We start from the raw sequence: 24,103 nt of genomic DNA, 5'->3' as shown, positions 1-24,103 counted from the left end.
ATGTTAACTTTCTGAACACGAAGCACTTTCTGGGTGTCTTTAGCTTCTGTTGATTCCTTTTATTCAATCATTCATTTTCAATATAAAGTCCTGCACCTCGAAGGAAACAGAACAACCCTGACTATATTCTGTGTAGTATAACACAGTTAAAGTGCCTTCTTGGAAGCATTCTTGATGATTGATTGTACAAAAAATTACAAAACCTGGAATCCACATGTACAACATTTTCGCAAGCCTTAGCAGCACTGGAGAAATATGTGCTCTCTATATATTGTAGATATTTTGCTATTTATATTTTTATTTTGTTTCTATATTTGTCTAATAACTACTCTGCACAATCTGCAGTTGACTTAAGAGTCCTTGAATTTTTGTCACATGACTGTTGGTCACAGTTGAGTCACTACAAGCTTCACGGTTGCTCTGAAGAACATAGAATTTTTTGGTTTTTACAGAATCTGGTTGCTGCAAATGGTGTATTTTTGACAACATTTTAAACAAGATATGTGGGATAAAGTGGTACGATTAGATCAAGTTTTCTGGTGGAACTTCAGAGATGAGTAGTTCAAGGACTGTAAGGAAGAAAGGAGAGTGAAGTCAGAAATTACTTCTGTGCTGAATAGCACAGAATGGCAGGAATTGTTTTTTTAAAAAAAGAGAAAAAAATGTAATGCAATGTAAAAATCCTGGAATCAACATATTGTAGATATTTAACAATATTTACATTTTGAATATGTCCCCGTCCTTGTCTTTTCTCTGCTCTGTGCAAACACAACCTTCAGTTTAGCTGAAAATCCCTGAATTTTCATCATGTGACTGTTGGTCACAGCTGAATCAACAATATCTTCACAGTTGCTCAGTGGATCACAGAAGTTTTTATTTCTTACAAGTTATGGCCAGAGAAACATCTATTTTTTTTGCAAATTTTTGAATGAGACTTTAAGAATGAAGCAATTTCATTTAAATTTTACAGTTTTTGACTAATAAATGCTGTAATTTCGGCATTTTTTTTAGAAGATTAGAACATTTAGACCAAAATTAGATAAATAACAGCTATTAACATCAACACACTGCACCAGCATCAGTTTTACTAACCTTGTACATGCGGGTTTTTATTGAATACACTACTTTAATACTACTAAGTTTGGTTTCACCCAGACAATTTTATGTTTTCCATGAAAACTCACACTTTTATTCACGTGTTAACATAACTGCACAAGGGTTTTCTAATCATCAATTAGCCTTTCAACACTATTAGCTAACACAATGTAGCATTAGAACACAGGAGTGATGGTTGCTGGAAATGTTCCTCTGTACCTCTATGGAGATATTCCTTTAAAATCAGCTGTTTCCAGGTAGAATAGTCATTTACCACACTAGCAATGTCTAGACTGTATTTCTGATTAATGTTACCTTCTTTGAAGAAAACAGGTTTTCTTTCAAAAATTAGGACATTTTTAAGTGACCTCAGACTTTTAAACAGTAGTTTATAATAAAGCCGTTCTGCTCTGTTCTGGTATTTCTGGAAAAAAAATGTCTCCAAAATGTCTGAACTCTGTGCTCTTGTCGTGTGTCTCAGACATTATTACAGCCATTTGTCTCTGCCACAAGATCACTGTGATGGAGGTCGGTACAGTTACCTGTCCAGCTCTCCACGTGACACCGTGGACATCGGCCACCAGGTGACGCCAAGAAACACTACAAACTGCATCTTCTGCCTGTTAATGCACACATATAACACATGGGTGCTTTCACACTGAAGTATTTCTTTAATTTGCTTTCATTTAATTCAGTTTTAATGACTTTTGTATTGTTTCTGCATCCTCCAGGATCTGGAGCTGACGGGCCGCCGACCGAAGGGGCAGAACTGCCTGATGGGATGCTGCAATGCAAACTTAGAAGAACCAAACGCCTGCCACAGTCAGGTAACTATAAAACTACGACTAAACCTTCATCTTGTTGTTTAAAACATATCTGGTGACGAGCAACAGGTTTTAGCTCTCAGCAGACCCAATCTGCAAAAAAAAAAAAAAATCTGAAATGAACTGAAACAGCAGAAGCATATTTTAGCTGGTTCCATGCAGTAAGAAATGTGCATTTTTTGTGCGTAAATGTTGTTGATGAGTAAACTATGAATAAACTACTATTTGTAAATGTTTGAACTTGGTTTTTTTTACAGTTAACATGGAAAATAATACTTTTTTCTGTGATTTTACCACGTTATCTGTAATAAAACAGTGGGGGAAATGGAAATTAAAAATATTGACCATTTTTCAATCATTAATATACAAATAAAGAGCAATATCTGTAAAATAGTGTTTTGTTTTTCGCTTATCAATAAACTGTAAAAGTAGCATCGTTTCACTGTTAAATGTGACAAAACAATGAATTAATATTATTAAAAACATTAACATTTAACGTGGACCAGTTACAGTTTTGGTCTGGTTTTTTTTCAATTAACGAGTAAATTCATACTTTTTCTGTAATTTTACAAGAAATGAACTGTAGTTTTATAAAACAGGGAAATTTGTCAAACAACAGTAAACAGCAAAAACTGATAGTTAAACATGGTCAAAAGGCATCAACAAAACAGGACAAATCCATTAAATTTATGCCATTTTCTAATCCTTAGTGTAAATATTTTTTCCTTTAAATATCTATATATCTATAGAATTACAGTAAATAGTTACAGATAAAAAATGGTCAAAAGACATCAACAAAGTGATACATTTTTTAAAATTCATGCTTTATTCCAATCGTTAATACACGTATTTTTTCTTTTGCATAATGAGAAACATCAATTAAATAACAGTGAGCAGTTCAAATCTGTGAAAAGACGTCAACAAAACAGGACAAATCTGTAAAATGTTATGCCATTTTCAATCACTAATATATATGTTTTTTCTTTTAAATAATGAGAAATGTTTATAAAATAATTAAATAATTGTATGCCTTTTTCCACTCCTTAACATATACAGTATATTTTTTCATTTAAATAATGAGAAATATCTATAAAATCACAGTAAATAGTTACAGATAAAAACGGTTAAAGATGTCAAAAAACTGGAGAAAATCTATAAAATTTGATGCCATTTTTCAGTACTTAATATACACATTTTTTCTTTTAAATATTGAGAAATATATATAAAATATCAATAAATATGTACAGTTAAAAAATGATCCCATTTTTCAATCCTTAACCCTGCAAAACCCAAATATAGAAAAAATGAGCAAAAATGATATAATATCTATAAATAATAAATTTTACACACACATATAAATATATATCTACACATATAAAAATAAAAAAATAAATAAAACTGATGTTGTATTTCTGCAACAGTGTGTTTTAATTCACATACTTTTCTTTTAAATAACCAGTGATACAAATAAGAGTCAATCCTTACAGTTATAAGCTGTGGTGGTGTTGATAGCTTGTGCAGTGTGTGATGGTGTAAATAACTTTACTGTTGTGGCTCCAGACTGATGATGAGGACTTCATGCTGGAGAAGCCTCTGGGCTTCCTGCCGCTCCACCACGAGCTGGACAGCGGTCTGGGCTGGACAGACGGCTCCCTCCACCAGGGCGACCTCTCGGGGCTGGAGACCGAGGAGGGCGGCCTGGAGGACTGCCACTCCCACGGCCAGCTGGCGCCGGGAGGCTGCGGAGGCTTTGGGGGCGGCGGCTCTCCTTCCTCCGAGTCCTTCATCTCCTCGGAGCTCAGCGACTCGGGCTTCTACAGCGTGAGCACCGGAGAGTTCAGGCACTTCCAAAGGCTGCTGGAGAAGCGGATGCGGCTGTACAACGCCCGGCTGCAGCACCAGAGCGAGGCCTGCGAGAGGCGGGAGCGCCGGGACAGCTGCCCCAAGAGCCACCGCGAGCTGCTGGAGGCCATACCGGAGGCCCTGACCATGCAGCCCCAGTGTCAGCGCCTGCAGCTGGGCATGGAGGAGGCGGCCGGGCCGGTCATGGACGTCCCACCCCGAGGATTATTCAGGTAAATGGACTGCAGCATCTGGGGCAGATTTCATAAAGACATGTCACTGTAATGAGTTACTGTAAAACTCAAACAGTAGAGTGCTGTTCTATAGAAAATAAAATGAAACCACAAACAAGAATGTTTTTTTAATAGCAGACTGCACACTAGAAAAACAAATATAAATAACACAATAATATGTATAAATAATAGGTCCACAAGCATTGTGAGGGTTTAGCGAGCAACAGGCACCATGACTAAGACTTCTGTGGTGCTTAATGACCTCCACAGCTCATTTTGTTTATTTCCTATATAGTTCTTGTGTCACAGTGAGAAAAGTAACAAAGCTCCCTTTGCAGCCCAAATAAAACGTTCAGATCCTGTAAATAACAGTGAAAATCTGGTAGCAAGTAAAACATACATTAAAAGCAAAAATAAAATAGCGATTTTTTTGTTGATTTAAATGCAGGATAAATAGTGAAATGTTACAGTTAAGTGTAAAAGAATGTGAAAATACAGATTTTTCATATTTACTCTTTATAAATTTTTTAATTTTTAAAAATGTATTTGCATGAAATTTAACAAAACAGAAAACTCAATAGTATAAAAATGATTCACCATTTTGAAAAATTTCTATCAAATATTGATAAAAATCCTTAAAACAATGGAAATTTTTGTTGTTTTAAATACAGAGTAAAAAGGTGTCATTTTACAGTTAAACTTGTGCAAGAATGAATGACCACTTTTAAAAATACTGAGTTAATTTGAATGGTATTTACAGCTTTGTCCTGTTTTTATTTGTTTGTTTGTTTTGCTGTTACAATGTCAATGATTCTTATTAGATCTGTAAAACAGCAGTAAATTATTTCAAAATTAAAGTGAAACAAACTCAGTGTTTTACAGTGTACTTCAGCTGGATTTACAACATTTCTGTGTTGGTAATGGAGCTGAGCAGTATGAAACAGAATGCTCGCATCTATAAAGCCTTTATGAATTTATCAAGAATATGGAATAAATTAGTGAAGACTTTCAAGGTTCTTTGTGAAACATCAACCTAAAGTTAATCCATTTGCTGGACAGAAGTCAGTCTTTGTGAAACATGCACTACCATTCAGAAGTTTGGGGTCACTTAGAGATGTCCTTATTTTTGAAAAAAAAAAATGCATTTGTTTTCAATGAAGATAAAATTAAATTAATCATAAATCCAGTCGAGACATTGTTAATGTGGTAAATGACTATTCTAGCTGGAAACGGTTGATTTTTAATGGAATATCTCCATAGGGGTACAGAGGAACATTTCCAGCAGCCATCACTCTTGTGTTCTAATGCTACACTATGGCTACGTTCACACTGCAGGCTAAAGTGACCCAAATCTGATTTTTTTGCCCCTGTCACCTGTATCTGATCTTTTCATGACAGTCTGAACGACACAGATCTGATTTTTTCAAATGCGACCCAGGCCATTTGGATATGTGGTCTTAATTCCGATACGTGTCGGATCTTTTGCCATGCGACTTCAGTCTGAACGGCCAGGTCACATTTATCCGACCTATACGTCATTGGTACACGACAAATGTCACTATTCTGCTTTCAGGCAAAACACGTCTTTGGGCTGTGTGTCTTGCTGTGAGTGTTAAAAAGAGGCGCTCACATATGTACGTAAAGGTCACCCTTGTTATTGGAAAATTCTAAATGAAGTTCGCATATCACGATGCCACCACTCCTGGCTGCGACTCCGCACCCACACAGTTCTCTAGACAGATGTTGCTGCCACTGCCGCACAAAACGCCAGGGCCAAAATCCTGGCTCTCTTCCTTCTTGACCTTCTCCTTAAAACGATTAAGTTAGAAATATGCTGGCTCCGACTGGACAACAACTTTAAAATGGCCAGACATGCTCTACTGCTAGTGTCCATGTTTACTTCTGTAAACACTGAACACGCTATCTGCGGGTCGTTGTTGTGTCCTCTTCTGCGCATGCGGGACACTTTTGGGTCATGTGAGGTTAACACAGGAGATCACATACAAGTCGCATTTAATTGGAAATGTGAATGAACTCGCAAAAAAATCAGTTTTCACAAAAAAATCGGAATTGAGCATTAAGCCCTGCAGTGTGAACGTAGCCTATGTTAGCTAATGGTGTTGAAAGACTAATTGATGATTAGAAAACCCTTGGGCAGTTATGTTAGCACATGAATGAAAGTGTGAGTATTCATGGAAAACATGAAATTGTCTGGATGACCCCAAACTTTTGAATGGTAGTGTACTGTGGTGCCGTTTGTTGACTTTGCTGTTTGTGTGTTCAGGGTTTCGTCCGTCCAGTTCCACAAAGCTGACCGTCCCTGTCTGAACCGCCACAGCTCCAGCAGTGGAGCCCTCTTCAACCCGTCCCACGCCCACGCTGCCATGTCCCGGATGCCCGGTCCGGTCCTCTCCACCTGCAGCACCCCGTCCAGTCACCGGAGGCCGATGGTGCCCATGCAGCAGCAGCAGCACCACCAGGGCTCCAACTCAGTGGGGATGCTGAGGAGAAGCCGAACGTTGCACCATCGCCCTCCTCCACAGGAGTACCGCCGCCGGGCCAGCCACCCAGCATCGCCCTCCTATTGCGCTGCAACGCTGCACCACTGTGGAGGCGTCGCGCCGCATAACATCCTGCCGCCGGGCCTGCCGGAGGAAACAGAGCTGGTGGAAGGTGTGATGGCGTCCCACCCAGCAGGCATGGCCCTCCCTCCCCAGCAGCATCCCACCGCTCTGGGGCACATCAGGAGCCCAAACCCCCACGAGCGTTGCTACGACAACAACTCCAACGGCCAGATCCCTCACCACGACTGGTGGCACTCACAAGAAAGAAGCATGATGCCGGAACCAATGGTGGCAGAAAGGGACAGAGAGATGGAAAGGGAGCTAGAGCAAAAGAGGCAAATGCAAAAGGAGAAAGAGCTGGAGAGGGAGAGGGAGTCTCAGATTCAGGAGGAAATGGAGAGAGAGAGGCAGCAGGAGCTGGAGAGGAGCATAGTCCGAGATCAGCAGCACCTCCAGAGCCTCATCCACCCTCCTCAGGCTGGAGACGTCAACGACACCTGGCCAAAACCTGCAAGCCGTCAGTCCCATGGAGGCGCAGGAGGTCGAGGCCTCTACAGCACCTTGGAGGGCCACACGGCCCCTGGTAATACTGCTGGATGGGATGCAAATAAGGTACCAATGAACATGATATCAAGCCCCAATCCCAGTTCTGGTCTGCAACCTAAAGTCACTGCGAGCTCTAAACCCAACATGACCTCACGGATCTCCAGGAACCAGCTGCTCAGAGATCGGGCGTCTCAGCTGGCAGACGAGCGTAGCGGGATGAGCACTGATGAGGAGACCAGCACCGACATGCTGATGGGTCGGTACTGGAGCCGGACGGAGAGGAGGGAGCACTTTCTTCTGGCCCGTGAGCAGAGGCAGCAGCAGCTTCAAGCCAGAGAAGCATTTATACGAGACGCCATCAGCAGGGGAGCGACCGTCGTCGGAGGGGGAGCATCTGTCGGAGATGGAGGTGTACTGGACAGCCGAGGAGTCGGAGCGTTTGCAGAGGGGCGGTGCAACACGGTGCTGGAGCTGAGTCAGAGGAAGTTGAGTCGGTTGAGGAACAGAAAGCTGCTGGATGACTGGACGACGGTAGAGGAGCTGCTGACTCATGGGACCAGGCTGGACAACCAGGAGGACATGTTGTGTCCCAGCTCCCTGCTGACGGTCACCACCGTTTAACTGCATGGACACAGTGTCTAAATAACTCTGTGTGTGGTGTTGAGCTAACAATGCGACATTTTAGTAAATCTTCTTGTTCCGTCTTTTACTAGAGTCAAATGAGTAGATGGATATCAATTTCATCAATGTTGGAAAGATGCTTAGGCCAGTAAAGCACAAAGACTGACAGCAGAGAGTATGGATTGGCTTTATTTATAAATTTAAAAAATCCACCAAAAGTCCCACAACAACCTCAAAGCTGTCGAACAGAAACAAATATTGTGTTCCCCCTACATGAAGGTTGAAATGTATACTATCCTTTGGTTATTCATTTTTACATCCATCCATTTGCTTCCACTTATACACGGTTAGATTGCTAATCGGGTCAGTCCAGATTAGCATTCCAGCTCCTCCTGGTTGATGGTGAGGTGTTCACAGGCCAGATGAGACATGTAGTGAGTTCTAGATTTACCCTCCCATTTGGGTATATTCACAAAAACCTCCAAAGGAAGGAGCCCAGGAGACCCCGTACCTTCTTATGTGGACGTTCTGGTTCTTTTAAACTGGAGGTCTTTAGCCTGATGTCACTGGTTAGAAAATAGGTTGATATCAAAACAAACTTACGTTTACCTCAAAACTTAATTGAGAGTTCAGCCGGGAGGCAGGTGAGGGACTTGCTCTGCATTTACACTGTACAACATGCAAGTTGGACAGCTTTGGAGCAATTGGAAAGTATTTTTTTCTCTTTATAAACCATCTGATTCCAGTCTTTTTGATAAGCAAGGCTAAATTTTTCAGTCAAGTATAAGCCATAACCCTTACTTTCACCTTAAAATTCGCCCTTATTATTTTAGTGCCAGAATTGACACACAAAAACCCTAAAAAGCCTAGAAATGACTTCTTCTGGTTAACCCGGGTTTATTAAGTTATGCGTTGGGGATGTCCCAATTAAATCCGACTTATTTAGTATTTTGAATCCGCTGATCTCAATTCTTATATCATTTTCCGAGAAAATACACACTTCATGCACATTAAAGTAATTCAGCAGTTCAGTAAATCAGTCCAATGTATTTGCTTGACAACTGAACAGCTCTGCAATGCATTAGGATGTTCTTCAGTGTCCTGTAGATGGTCAGGAACATTGTTGTAAAGCTCCGTCTCAAATGTAGTGTGGAGAGGGTGTAAAAACCTGTTTGCTCTACTTCGATGGCAGATAATGTTTTGAAGATTAGCTGTCGTACCTGGTTGTTCCACCAGGTGGAGCCTGGTTGATACTGTAGAGACCCGAGGAGGCAAGCAGAGAGCATTGTTGTTTGGCTAGTAAAGGGGCACCGTGACAAAGACTTCTGTGGTGCTTAATGATGTCCAAGCAAGGCTCATTTAGTTAATTTCCTATATAGTTACTATGTCACAGTGGAAAATGTAACAAAGCTTACTTTGCGGCGTAAATAATACATCCCCAAGCACTACGAGTGTTTAGCTAGCAATGGGCACCATGACAAAAACTTATTTGTTGCTAAGTGACATCCAACCAGGGCTGATTTTGCCTGTTTCCTAAATAGTTCCAATGTCACAGTGAGAATGTAACAAAGGTCACTTTGCAACCCAAATAATATATCCATGAGCACTATGAGGGTTTAGCTAGCAATGGGCACCATGACAAAGACTTCTGTGGCGCTTAATGATGTCCAAGCAAAGCGCATTTAGTTAATTTCCTATATAGTTACTATGTCACAGTGGGAAATGTAACAAAGTTTACTTTGCAGCCTAAATAATACATCCCTAAGCACTATGAGGGTTTAGCTAGCAATGGGCACCATGGCAAAGACTTCTGTGACACTTAATGACGTCCAACTGAAGCTGGGATTCCGTAGAACAGTGTTCATATGTCTTATTGATATGTGAAACTGAATTGACTTTGCAGCCTATATCACTATCATTACATGTTCATTGTGATCAATTTATGTTATTGGTTAATCCATTGCTAATCAATAGCACTGCCAATTATTGATTTAAAAAACAAGTTAAATTTCTAATCTCCAGTGTCTTTACACAAATTGTGTTCTCCCTTTATAACAACTGTGTGACAGCGGACCTAAATAAATAATTAGGATTAAGTTGTTATTGTAAAAAAAAAAAAAAAAATTCAGCCATGATTCTGATCTTTGGGATCTGATTGGGTCATCCCGAAGGCGTGTGACATAATTTAGTCTACTAACATTGGTGCAGATTGGTGTGTTGACGTTATGTAGCCCTAAACTGGTTGTGTTGTTCCTCTCTGCTGACCTTTATAAAACATTTTAGGGATGTTTAATTATCGAGGCATGAAGAACAGGGCCCCATTCAACAAAGATGAAACTGATATCCATCTTTTCTAGACTCAGAGAGAGAAAAAAACAAACAGGAGGATTTACAGATGTGTCGGATCAGTCTTTTAATGAATGTGTGCGAGAGCGGAAACCACTGTCATTGCTGTACATCACCTCAACCGATAGCTTTATGTGTGGGTGTGTGACCACTGTACAGCACTCCGGACTAACCGTGTGTGTCAGTGCATGACGTTCGCAAAAGTCCAAGACAAGCGTGCGTGTTTGCATCACGTGTTTTCATGCTACATCTTATGCTACATTTATTTCACTCAATCTTGGACAAAAATTTACAAAAAAAAAAAGGGTTTCGGGGAGCAATGCTGTTCTGCGTGCTGTACCTGGCTGTGCACTAATGATAAATCACACACACATCTGCTTTCACGCCACAGAAAACTGTAGCAATGCAGACGCTGAGGTTTGATACCAAACCCCGAGTGGGTTTTTTCTCATTTTTATTTCTATAGAAACTGTTTACAATTAAAATACCAATCGGTGGGAGCTTTTCTAACTAAAATGCTAAAAAAGAAAGAATCTGATCTGGTGTTGATCAGAGAAGGGGAATAAATTAAAAACGGAGGGTTCCATCTGTGAAATCAGCTGCCGTAGTGTTCGGGGTGGATGTTATGCCGCATTCACGTCATTTTCAACCAACTGATTAGGAAACAAGGTGAAAAGAACCAAAGAAATGGTGGCAAAAACTGGTAGCCACATGCAGATAAAATCTAAAGTACAGCAAAGTACGCAGTCCTGCACATCTGTTTCTACCTAAGAAGCTAAAAATCCTACTTTAGTCGTTTTTGCAGCTATTCTGGTTTTGTGATAAAATTAAACTAAATGAAAAGCAGCGACTGAACTTTTTTTGAGTTCAGACAACTTTTAATAAAATGATTTTCCACAAACGACCTATGTTGAATTAGCTTTTCCTCTGCAGTTGAAGGCATTTTTAATCAGTTAATGAGTGCTAGCAGGTTTTTACTTGATTATTATTAAAAAATGAGGTTGTTCCCACTAGTATTTCCACATTATTTAAACAAAATGTTTAAGTGTCATGCCCCCAATTAAAAGTTTTTAAGTTGGGAAATTATAAAAATGATGTTGTTCACTGTTCATTAGGTAAAATCATGACCTTAAGGTGAATAAAAATAGTTATCAAGCCAATTTTATTAGATTTACATCAACTTTAATTCAATCTTAAATAATCAAAGGCAGAAATTTGAATTTAAATTACACACAATCATATCCACCGTTTACATCTGCCACTTGACCGTACTCTAAAAAAATCATGTTTGGGTTCAACAAAAACAGTATTTGAATGTTGTTGAAAAGGAACTTTTACAAGTTTTTATGCTTTTTTTTTTAAGTTGTGAAGCCAATTTTATTTAGCTAAATTCAAGTAATGCAGAATTTTGAGTTTAAATTCCACACAGTATTCAGTTGATGTAGCTTTTTAATGTCAACACAGCCCATGAAAATGATGTTCGCAACCTAAATAGATGATTTAAAACATTAAATTACCATATTTTATCTTGCTTTTAATCGTGTATAGGTCTCTTTAATAACCCCTTAGAGTGTAGACATCATCATCTTGACTGTACTTTAAAATAATGTAGTTATTTGATGTTATTTGAAAACAACTTTTACAACTTTTTAAGCTGGCAAATTTAAATAACACTACATTGCCCTAGTGATAAGTAAAGGAAAAAAATGTTATTAAGCCATTTTTATTACGTTACCTCCATGGAGGTAACTTAAATTCATCTAATGCAGACATTTGAGTTAGAATTACACAAAACATGAAGTTGATGCAGCATTATTATGTCAACATTGCCCATTAAAATAATATTTGCAGCTTTAAAGGTTGATCTAAATTTTATGTGTAAACAGCAGCAATGTGACTTCAAAATATAATATTTGGGCTCAATAAAATGTAAAAATAATTAGCTTTTCCACTACAATCAGAGGTTTTATTATTTACTTAACAACCGGTAGCATAAACTGAAGTGAATTTAACCTAAAGACAAAGAAATAATTTAACTATTAAGCCAATTTTAATATATTACCTCAAGCTAAATTCAACTAATGCTTCAAACTGAATTTAAATAATTCGCAATATTAAGTTGATGCAACATTTTTGTGCCTTTAAAGGTTGATCTAAATCAGGAAATTACAATTTTAGATGTAGACAGCAAGAATTAGGGTTTTTTTTCTACAATCAAAAGTTTTGTTAATGACTTAATATGTGGTTGGATAAACATGTTTTAAAGGTAATTCCACCTCAAGGTGAAGAAAAATGTAGCTGTCAAGCCAATTTTGTGAAGCTGTCGCCACTTAAATTCAATTAATGCTTAAATTTGAGTTCAAATTACACAGAGTATCAAGTTGATGCAGCATTGTTATGCCTTTAAAGGTACATGTAAATCAGGAAATTGCAATTTTATGTGTAGACAGCAGCAACTTGACTTCAAAAAATAATATTTGGGTTTAGTAAAAAGTGAAAGGAATTAGTGTTTCCACTACAGTCAGAGGTTTTGTTAAATACTTAATAACTGGTAGGATAAACATGTTTTTAAGCTAATTCCCCCTCGAGGTAAAGAAAAAATGTAGCTATCAACCCAATTTTATTAAATTAGCTCAAGTTAAATTCAATTACTGCTTAAATTTAAGTTGAAATTACACACAGAATTAAGTTTATGCAACATTGTTATGTCAACACAACTCATCAGATTAATATTTGCTCCTCAAAAAGTTTATCTGAGTCAGTAAATTATGATCTAGTCTTGCATGTTGTGGGAATAAATGAATGTGTGAATGTAACTGGAACTTCTGCTGCTCAGTCAAAAAGCACAACTCTCTCTGAAACTGCTGAGTGGCACTTTAACGCATAATAATAAAAAAATATATAGTTTTTCTCCGTTCTAACCGTCCTGCTAACATGATGTGAATGCAGCATAAGATATGAATTCCCTCCCGTTGTGATGTTTACAGATTTATCTAGGCAGAACACACAGTGTATGCATGAACCCTGCAGTGAAGAACTGTGCACACTGCATTGTTGACATTCCACTAAAAAAGAAAGAAAGCAAAGAAAAGAAAAGCCGTGTGAGTAAATCTGAAATCTGATTCCAGGTCCGCAGTTCAGGAAAAAATGTGCAATAATACCTCAAGCTAGTTTTAATACGGCGGCGTCAGGTTTTCATCCAATGCAGTTTTAGATGCACAAAGCTGGTTCTACGAAGACGACAGGTTCTGTACATATTTGTTTCTTTATGTTGTTTTCCATAAGAGGGACCTAAGAGGACAATTTTTTGCACATCATTTTTATACGAGAGGTTTTCCCTACCTTTCTGTACCGGGACCGAGGCCAGTGGAGCGACTGTAGATAGAGCGACGGTGTCTGTTGGTGTTTTTCTTTCTAAACTATCATAGTGATTTGAAAAAGCAAACAAAAAAACAATTAGTTCGTTGTGATTGTGTTGGACATATTTCAATATTTTTCTTGTGACCGACGTGAACAAGTTTTTATGATCTTTAACGAATCTTGCAAAGCTACTTCTGTTTGTTTTTGTTTTGTTTTCCAGGAGCGAACACGAAAAATGTGAATATTATTGTCTCTCTTTAAATGGCAAAATGGACTTTTCCTGTTGTTTTTGTGTCATTCTAACATGTACATATTGATTTTGTGGGACGGTTCGGGGAACGTGTGGTCTATAACGTGGTTCTGTGGGTTCCTAGGCTGTACGTTCAGCACAGAGGTGGAGAACATTGTAGTATTATGGGTAGTGCTCAGTTCCTTCTGAATGTTAAATGTGGCATCCGTGGATTATGAGTAGGATCACTGACACTGTAAAAACAAAAAAACATGCGGATTTTCTCCATCTTCTCCAGTGGAAATCAGTTTTATGATGCTAATGAAGCTTATTTAGCACAAAGACTTGGGAAAAAAACATGTTGAATCTGAGTAATGGGACACAAAAGAAGTACAAAAAAGGAAAACCTGCACTATGAAGTGAGATGAATGGGTTTACAGACATGTTAAAGGTAAAATCCGACTTCGTTCTTGCTTGAAAAACTGTTTTTCATCAACGTTGATGCTGCTAAAAGTATTCTGAATTGACTCCAGCGTCATGTTGGTCCATTGTTCATGTTAATGTAAGCCACCTGTACACCATTACGACTCATTTTTATGACGATTTTTCTAATTATATTCCCAAAACTGAAATTAACTTGGGAGCTTTTACAAAAAATAACTGAAACTGAAGCGTATCTTCATCAACAACTTATTATTCAATGTTTGAAATTTCAGAAAGCAGTGAAAAAACACAGAGAAAGGTATTTACATTGCTTTCCTATCTGAGAAACCAGAAGATGCTGAACTTTGTTAGATTTACTCAAATTTTATGATGATTTAAGCCACCTGTGCAGCTGTACGTCCCATTTTTACACCAGTTTTTCTCACTGTGTTCCCAAAACTTCAATTCACTTGGTAGTTTTTGCAAAAAATATCTGTAACAGAAATGTATCTTCATTAATAGCTGATTATTTAGTGTATGAAATGTCGGAAAACAGTGAAAAAACACGTGGAAAGATGTTTAAATAACTTTTTTGTCCACAAGCACTGATCCTATAATAATTTTCAGCCGTATCAGATGTAGTTTTACACCAGTTTTTCTCACTATCTTCCCAAAATTCAAATTAACTCAGTTGTTTTCCCCCAAAAAACTGCCTTAAATCAATGCAGTGCCAGAAAACTAAACCATATCTTCATTAATAAGTGATTATTCATTCAAAAGAATTCAGAAAACAGTGAAAAAACATTACTTTGTCGGAGAAACCAGAAAGCGCTGAACTTACTGTCATATTTATTCAAGTTTTGTGTGGATTTAAGCCTCCTGTGCAGCTGTACGTCTCATTTCAAGGCCAGTTTTTCTTATCATGTTTCCAAAATTCAAATCAACTCAGCTGTTTTTCCAAAAAAAAGCCCTAAATCAGTGCACTAATCATTAATATCTGATTATTCAGTGCATAAAATGTCATAAAACAGTGAAAAAAAATACATAGATGCTTTTTAAAATGCTTTTTTGTCTGAAAAACCAAAAGACACTGAGCTTACTGTCTTATTTATTGAAGCCTCCTATGCAGCTGTACGGCTTATTTTTATACCAGTTGTTCTCAATATGATCCCAAAATTCTAATGAACTTGATTGTTTTTCCAAAAAAGTAGTCATAACTGGAGAAAACTGAATCAAATCAGAGACGATATTCAGAATAAAAACATGTTTAAGCTGCTGTACTTGACTAGAAGATTCCCACGCAGTGCTTCCAGTCTTCGTGCTAAGCTAAGCTAAGCTAACACCCTGCACAGAAGCGACTGATGTCCACGTTTCCAGGACGACGGAGGAGCCAGAAGATTCACGCAGATGTCAGATCTGTTTGTTCCAAACACAGCAGACACGTTTTTCTTCCCTCCTGAATAATGGATGACGAGGACAGAAACCTTCCTCCCCCCTTCCTCACCCTCTTTGCTTACGTTACACCAGGACCTCCTCATGTGATGTGGAATTAAAAGCACACTGGAGCGGAGACACTTGTTTCCGTCCATCCTGCAGCTTCACCTCCATCCGTCCATCCTGCAGCTTCACCGCCATCCGTCCGTCCGTCCGTCTGTGCAGCGACTTTTCACCACAGCAAGCTTTTTGGAATATGATGATGTACATGTGATTGTAATAAAGAGATTTTAATTAGCTATGACACTGACGTTTTGTCTTTTTACTGACAACAAACTGAACATCCAGAGCTGAATTAAGATCATTTTTATTAATATAAAATGAAAAAAAAAAAAAGAGTTTATGACTGTGATTCTTTACATGGATTTACTGGAATTTTACTGATTTTTCTTGTTTTTCTCTGCTTTGTTAATTTATAGATAATATCTACAAAAAAATATTGATTATAAGTCAAAAAACCATAACATTTTTTACTATCAATAAAAACAGTCAAAATCATATTATTTGACATTAATTAGAATGTTTTATATAAAGACTAAAAAAAAATCTTTAATTGTGTCTGCAGATTTTCTCTCCTTTGATAAATTATAAATATCAGCTGAAAACACAGAAAAAAGTATTAATTTACACATTTACCATAAAAAATAATTATCCAAAGTTCTAAATAACAGCAATGTCAAAAATCTGTATTAAATAGACATTTTTTACAGCATTAAACCATAAAATTACACAATTTGTACTATATTTAAATCAACAAATGTTTTACACATATTTGCCATTATTTGAAAGAAAAATATTTATTAAGGATCAAAAAATATTTTTAGGTTGTTTTTTTTTTACATATTTTACCAATAATAACTATACATATGACAGAGAGAAAGCAGTAAATTACATGTTGACTTATAAAAAAGGGAAAAAATGGTCAAAACATACATTTACAAATAGAAAAAACCTGTTTTTCTTTACTAGGGCTGGGTATCAATTTAAAAGTTTCGATACCGGTACCAATGCCGATACCTTCACTTCGATACCGGTTCCTAAACGATACTTTTTTCGATACCAGTTTTACAATATGTACTCTAACAGAATGAAAATTGCATTACACATTACTTTTCACATCTTGAGTTTAATTTTCCAGTGATTTCCAGTGCAAAAGAACATTTGCAAGCAATGTCCAGTTCAGTACATACTGAGCCACCTTCGGCCCTGGACCCTTCCTGGCCGGCCCCGGAGCCGGTCGCGGCGCACTGCCGCGGAGGAAATGCGCCCGGCGGGGGACGGCCCGCACCCGGGGAGAGGTCCCGCGAGGGGACCCTCCCGCACCGACCGGTACGGTTGCCAACTGTCCCGTATTAGCCGGGACATCAGGTAAATTGGGCTAAATTGATTTGTCTCATACGGGATCCTAACTGTCCCGTATTTGTGGGCGCTGCCATTACTGTGGTGGAACAGCGCGTCTACTCCCAAATGCTGCCTGCTGAGACAGCGGCAGATATGCTTGTAACCAAAATGTTACAGAACAACAAGAGTACTGTCAAATATATAGGTCTAGAGCTCACGCTACACTCTGGCAGCTGACCACACTCCAGAATTCAGTCAATAACAACTACCGGGCATAATCAACAGCAACAAAACAGAAACACGAACACTGATCCAGCATCATGTCTCACAAGAACAAGGCTGGAGCCACATATTTTAGTTCACCAGAGTTTAAGACGATAACAAACCAAACCTCAGCCTGAGCTGACCGTCCTGTTCCTACAGCCCGTCTGTGAACACAGATCACACACAAACACAACTCCAAAATGACTGGAAAAGTCATAATTCCATCTATTTGCTTGCAAGTTGAATAGAATAGATCATTCAGCATGACAATCTGCTTCATATCTGTCTTTGGTTTCATTTCACACATTAAGTCACCAGTAGCCTGAGTAAACTCCCAGTTAGCCCATAGCCTTTAAACTCTGATTATCAGCTCACAGCCACATTTCCTCCAAACAAAACACCAACACAAACTCTGCATTTTAAATGAACTGTGTCCTTCACCCATTGACGATCTTATGATCTTCATAAGCCAATGAATTTAGCTGCAGCCGCTGTTCATCTTAAACTTAAACATCCAGCCGTGAAAAATGGCTCCTTTGGTCCAGTAATAGTTAGGTGTTGTCCTCCGTTTGTTGGTAGTTTTGTACTGTCCCTTTGTTTTTTATCCCTCCATCAGCTTTACGTCTTCACCACTGCTAGCCTGGATAGCCTTTAGAATGCTAACCTGCTCCACCATGCTTATCTCATGAATATTCAATTAGACATGTGCTGCTTATGCAGATCAATAACTTTGGCACTGAACAGGAAGGAGTATCGCTACCTGTGACATGGAGGTAACTGTGACATGTCATGTAAGGACTTCTCTTTGGCTGTGCAAAAGGACAAAAAACTGCTTGAGTCAGTCAAGGGCAGCAAAAAGTATCCATGGAAAAAGTAAACTTGGTGAGTTTTTTGCATTTATTTTTTTGCCTGTTTTTATGTAAAGGGTCAAATTGTGGTGTGTTTTAGGTAAAAAATTAAAGGGAATATACACATTTTTTTAAATTTCCTGTTAAATCACTAAATTAATATACACACATCATGCTCACACCATAGTGGCACTGTGCACCTGTCCCTTATTTTGTTGTGAGAAAGTTGGCAACCCTAAGACCAAGTCAACCAAAGGAAGGCGCCAGTGAGTGTTTGAATGATACCTGGACTCGTTCGTCCTGCAGGATGTGGGCATGTCCGAAAGCTGTAGTTTTGGTAAACGCTCAGAAATTGAGTTTTTTAGATCAATTTTTTGAGAAGTTCAGTAAAATCAACTTTGGGATAGAAAACTTTAAGTTAGTCGAATATTCACACTTAATAATTATCTGTAACTTTCAGAAATGCAAAACAAAATTTAAATTGATTTATTGGAGCAGATATGCTTTGTGAAATAAAGTAATATGAACTGCATCACTGAAGGACTATTTAGAGTGTAAGTCAATATTTGGGTGAAATTACCTTTTTAAGTACTGGCACAGAATGTAATATTTTAAGTTGAATATACCTTTAAAACCACAATTATTAAGGCAGAAAGTGCAATTTGGGTAAAATAAACTTTAAACCATGACATACTTGGAGAAAAAGAAGCATTTGAGGGGTAACAAACTTTTCACCTTTAGTCATTAAGACAGAAAGTACTATTTGGATGAAATGAAATGTAAAACTTAAGTACTTGAGGAGAATGTTTTATATTTGGTGGACTATACCTTTAAAACTATACATACTTGAACACAAAACAGCATTTTTTGGGAAAAAAAACCTTTGTTGTTAAGACAGAGAGCGCTATTTGAGTGGAATAAACTTTTAACTTTTACATATTTTGAGAGAAAGTAGTATTTTGGTGGAAATAAGCCTTTTAAACCTTTAGTTGTTCACACAGTTCAGTTCAGTTGAGTCAATTTCTAAACAATAAAAACTCAAAATGTCAGAATCACATCACTTCACAGCTTTACTCCCCAAAGAAGAATGTATAACTGCGTCTAGAAATCCTGGAAAGCACAACATCATTTGAAGACAGCAGGGCATGTGTCACTTGGCAGAGCAATTTCCAGGTGTCCTCATTCGGAGTTATTAAGGACAGATCAATTCGTGACATTTTCCATCTGCCTCTTAAATCCGACTGTCTGGACATTCTGAGACATGCATAAACATTCTGAGGGTGGAAGTCTGTTTTTATTGTTCAAAGCTGACACCGGTCTATTTGGGATTTGAGAACAAACTAAGATTTTCCTTTCAGGATTCCCTTACGGTTCAAATATTATACTATTGTCATTTAAACATTACCTCAAATGCCTTTAATGTGTGAAAAATGTGCCGGAAGTGGATAAACAGGCTTTTGAGTTTTTTAATTATCTGAAAGTACTTGATATTAATAAAAAATATACAGATACAGTTATAAATATCCATATTTTGTGCTATAAAAAATTATACAAGTGAGACATGGTTGAGCAGAAAATATTCAAACAAATTTCAGATTTCAGCAGTTTATAATGACATTAATCAGAGCATGTCATTATAGGTTATTAAGTGCAGATAGATGACAAAAACAGTTGACAAGCCATATTCCTCATATACAATGACTACACCAGTGTTTCAGCATTTTACATTAACCAAAACCATCCACTGTGTGCTTTCTTTACAGTAAATATAACAGTTAAAAGTTTAAAAAATAACGACATTACATATATGCTGCTTTGTTTACATTTAAACGAAGTAGTGCTGAGACTGCTGTCAGAATGTGACTACCTTGTGGACAGTGTCTTACAGATTTCAGCAGGACAACAGGACTACTTGAAATCAGCAGGACATCGAGATTAAACTCAACATCAACCTTTCAACAAAGTCCAAAGAAGCCAACATTTTTGAGGTAAGTGACTTCACTGTTCTGTTTGATGAAGCAAACACCAGAGGAAACATTCAGAAGGCAGTTTTAAAGTCTATTTTTCGACAACTCTGTCCAATTTGTAATGAAATCTGTGAGTCAGAACAGGATGTAACACTCAGTTTTGTACTTGTCTTGTAATTTTTAACATCTTGTTATTAAAAAGTAAGATCTTAGCAGTGTGGAAGGGAAGTGATGTGTTCAGGTTTGGTCATAAACCAACCAGTACTCCTGTAAAGAGCAGGACAAACATTTTTGTTAAGACAAAATTTGGTTTCAAAGCTCCAAACTTGGAATAATTTGACTATAACCATGACCAAATGCATAGATATGTTGGGATAGCAGGATTTTTCTACTGGGAAATATTCATTTAGGAGTATATAATGATAATCTGATGTGAGCAAGATTTAAGGTCACTTTTTCCTGATAAGTAAATTAATTCAATAAGTGTAATAAGTAAGGTAATAGCTCATTCTGTTTCCTTAACTTGCAACATGGAATCCAAAATTGAAATTGGATTAAGCTATCCAGCAATATTTTTGTTTTTGGTGGTACAACTTGTCATATCTGCTCAATCAGTTACTAAAGTTCATCACATTTTCTTTTTCCAAGGATTTAATGTTAAAAAAATATTCTGTATGTTTTGTTTTGTATTATCCTGGCATGCAAGTACAAAAGTGTCAGAAAATATAATTGGTTGATTTCTGCATTATTGTTCTTTTGGGGTAATGTGTGCTCAAAGATGAGACTTTCAGTGACAATTTCAATTATTTTTTAAATTTCAATTCACCTGTTATCAGAGATCATTTCATCGACTTGTCCTGTAGTTGAAACTAGAACTAAACATAAAAAAATCATGCTTTATCTGTATTAGTTCTTGAGATACTGTCATTTAAACATTACCTCAAATGCCTGTAATATGTTAAAAATGTGCTGGACGTGGATAAACAGGCTTTCAAAAAATTATCTCAAATATCTTGATTTGTGAATAAAAATATTGAACACATTTCTAAAAGTTAGCATTTCTAATATATTTGAAATATATTTTATGTGAGAAAAATCTGTCAAATGAGACATGGTTGAGCAGAAAATGTTCTAACAAATGAGAGATTTCAACAATTTATAACAACATTACTCAGAATATGTCACTATAAGTTATTAAGTGCAGATAGATGAGAAAAACAGGGCCAGTTTTAGTAATTTAACATGCCATTTTCAAAATTAAATGATGCTGAGAAATTTTAAATTGTTTTTAAAGGCATTCTAGAATTCATGCCAAACATAAAAACTCTGAGTGGAGACACCATTTCAGTTTATTTTATTGAGTTATTTATTCGTTTATTGAGTAGTTTAGTGAAACCAGCTTAACACCAACCTCAGAGACATCCACATTTCAGCAAAATCCAGATAACCAAACTTTTGTGAAGTAAGTAACTGCACTCTTCTGTTTATTGAAGTAAACACTCTGGAGTTTCTGAGGAAACATCCATGTAATTTTGCTGCAATACTGTCCAATATGCCTTATAACACAATTCAGAACAGGTTGTAACACTCAGTGCTGTTGTTTTGTGATAAGTGGTTCAATATTTAGCAAATATGATTGAAAACTGAGATCACAACAGCGTGGTAGATTACCAATGGTTTAACAAGACATCCATAGATTATGGTTCTCTTTTGCGTCTGTTTCACTTTCAGTCTTCTGGGACAAGATAAAAATGTACTTTCAAAGTTCATCCTCATCATCATCCTCATCCTCATCTTCCTCCGAGGGGAGTACCACAAGGCAGCGTTCCGAAGTCCCAACAGGCTACACGGTGGTGAAAGAACTGGGAGATGGAAGCTATGGAACAGTGCTGGAATGTGTGAAAAACAGCACTGAAGAGCACGTGGCTATAAAGGTGCCCGAAAGGAACAATCTTGACCATGAGGTAGGACACTGATTTCAGCTGAACAGTGACACAAAAAAGATATTGTTTTAAAAAGAGGTAGTACCACTACAAGATTCTGAGTAGTGGTACTGGTCATGTTATGTACTTTTTAGTTGTTGAGAAGAACTGATTGGACTATATATATTATGTCTCCACAGGCGAAAATCCTGAAAAAGCTCATGAGCCACAACTCAAAGGAATCCAACATCATTGAGTACAAAGGAGACGTCTTCGTAGAAAATACTCGGCTCCTGGTGTTTGAAAAGTTAGACATCAACCTGTGGGACTATGTGGAGAATTTACCACAGCCGATGCGACTGGAACACGTCCGTACAGTTATTCAGCAGGTGTGACCTTCTATTGTCTCCTTATATTTCTCTCCTTCAGTGGTGCCAGAATCAACATCGGTGGTTCAGGAACCTTTACAACTTCTACTTTAATTTTCATGTGACAGATTTCTTTAACAAACTCCTGATAAATGTTGTTACTTGCAGCTGGCTGTAGCTTTGAATGCAACAAAGAGTGCTGGCATAATCCACACTGATGTGAAGATGGAAAACATCATGATGGTGGATCGCGTGAAGCAGCCCTTCAGGGTCAAGCTCATTGACTTTGGTTTGGCCAAGTACAGGTCCAAAGCCAGGGCAGGAAAGCTATGCCAAGGACTTGCATATAGGTAGGAAATGCTGATACTTTTTAAACATTGAGAAATCTTTAATTCAGCGCTGTCTCCTTACTGTCCACTGTGTCACATCTTCATTTGATGTTTTTTCCACATTCAGAGCTCCAGAAATCATCCTGGGCCGGCCGTATTCAGAGGCCATCGACGTTTGGTCATTAGGCTGTGTGATGGCAAAGATGATGACCCAAAATAGTCTCTTCGGATCAGACTCAGAATACTGGACAGTGAGTAAATTACTGCAGCTGAAACACATTAGAAGCCGTCACAGGATTAGCTTCAGGTCTAACATGGTGTTATGTTTTGTCTGCAGCTCCGACACATGATCCATCTGCTGGATCTGCCGCCGCAATATCTCATTGATGCTGGCCGGAGATCACGATTATTTTTTGAGAGAATGCCAAATGGTTGGTGGCGGCTGAAGGTACAATACTTCTACTGTGATTTTACCTCTGACTCACTCAATAAGATAAAGACTTTAGTAAGCATCATTGTTTTCTTCTTTCAGACACCCATAGATTATTTTGGGACTGATCTCGTCCACTCCAACCCCACAGTTTACAAGTTCGACTCTCTGGATGAATTGAAAACAGTAGGTAGTTTAGGAAGCAGCAGCTAGTTGCTGAAAAGTCCCGTTCATTTATGGTATTCACATTTCACGGTGGAAGGTGATTTGACCACTGTTGGACTTTCAAAATGTTTTCTGCACCAGATGTGCTCTGAGACGGACAACCCAGCAGAGGCTGATGAGAGGAGGGAGTGCATCGAGCTGCTGAAGGCGATGCTTCAGTGGGATGATGATGACAGAATCACCCCCAGTGGTATCCTCGAGCATCCCTTTATCACCAAAAGCTACCTCAGCAGCAGCTCCCCCACCAGCAGTTGGTAAGTGTGTTTCTATTTACTTTGTACACAGGTTGTGAGACATTAGCAGCCCAGCAGGTGACAAAAGACTGATATGGACTTTTGCTGATTTCCATGTTTACATTCTCTGCTTGTCGGATGTAAACCCAACAGTGTATGTTTCCTTTTTTAGCGATGAACCTAGACCCTCCACCAGCCTGTCCATCATGGTTAGTCCTGCAGACCCTGAAAACAGAATTAACCTGACAGGGTTGCCTGATGAGGACAATGACCTGAAGAGCAGTGAGTATGAGGACAATGACCTGAAGAGCAGTGACTATGAGGACAGTGACCTGAAGAGCAGTGACTATGAGGACAGTGACCTGAAGAGCAGTGACTATGAGGACAGTGACCTGAAGAGCAGTGAGTATGAGGACAGTGATGATACTGACACTGCTGAAGACACTGAGGACAGCAAGGAAAGTAATGATGATGAAGAAACTGAGGTCAATGAGATGGAGCAGAGGAAAACAAAGAAAAAGAAGAACTGCTTCCAACGCGTCTTCTCTTTGATAAAGAAGACATTCTGCTGCTGCTGTGTGTCCGATGTAATGAACTGA

General features: G+C 38.1%; 2 protein-coding genes across 2 annotated transcripts in view; both read left to right on the top strand.

Annotated features, from left to right (window-relative positions):
* The window catches only part of LOC110964367 (uncharacterized), a 25,059-nt gene extending 9,238 nt beyond the window's left edge, over nt 1–15,821 (top strand). Inside the window, exons 3-6 of the mRNA XM_022213073.2 lie at nt 1,577–1,679; nt 1,827–1,922; nt 3,480–3,994; nt 6,279–15,821. Coding sequence (XP_022068765.1) covers nt 1,577–1,679; nt 1,827–1,922; nt 3,480–3,994; nt 6,279–7,725 — 2,161 coding nt within the window. The 3' untranslated portion in view covers nt 7,726–15,821. The remainder of the gene's footprint in view (nt 1–1,576; nt 1,680–1,826; nt 1,923–3,479; nt 3,995–6,278) is intronic.
* On the top strand, nt 15,547–24,103 carry LOC127534167 (homeodomain-interacting protein kinase 1-like). The gene is made up of 8 exons (XM_051948697.1): nt 15,547–15,621; nt 21,803–21,961; nt 22,120–22,308; nt 22,456–22,637; nt 22,744–22,867; nt 22,954–23,064; nt 23,149–23,204; nt 23,677–24,103. The coding sequence occupies exons 1-8, from the start codon at nt 15,547–15,549 to the stop codon at nt 24,101–24,103; spliced, it is 1,323 nt and encodes a 440-aa protein (XP_051804657.1).

This window comes from Acanthochromis polyacanthus, chromosome 5 (assembly GCF_021347895.1).
Source record: "Acanthochromis polyacanthus isolate Apoly-LR-REF ecotype Palm Island chromosome 5, KAUST_Apoly_ChrSc, whole genome shotgun sequence".
Taxonomy (NCBI): domain Eukaryota; kingdom Metazoa; phylum Chordata; class Actinopteri; family Pomacentridae; genus Acanthochromis; species Acanthochromis polyacanthus.
This window is presented reverse-complemented; position numbering and strand designations above follow the sequence as displayed.

Excerpts from the sequence above, each read along its gene's own strand:
- LOC127534167 (XM_051948697.1), top strand. The coding sequence starts at position 15,547 with ATGGATGACGAGGACAGAAACCTTCCTCCCCCCTTCCTCACCCTCTTT. Across the intron at positions 21,962-22,119 it reads GGAACAATCTTGACCATGAG|GCGAAAATCCTGAAAAAGCT; the intron begins GTAGGACACTGA and ends ATGTCTCCACAG. Across the intron at positions 22,309-22,455 it reads TCCGTACAGTTATTCAGCAG|CTGGCTGTAGCTTTGAATGC; the intron begins GTGTGACCTTCT and ends TGTTACTTGCAG.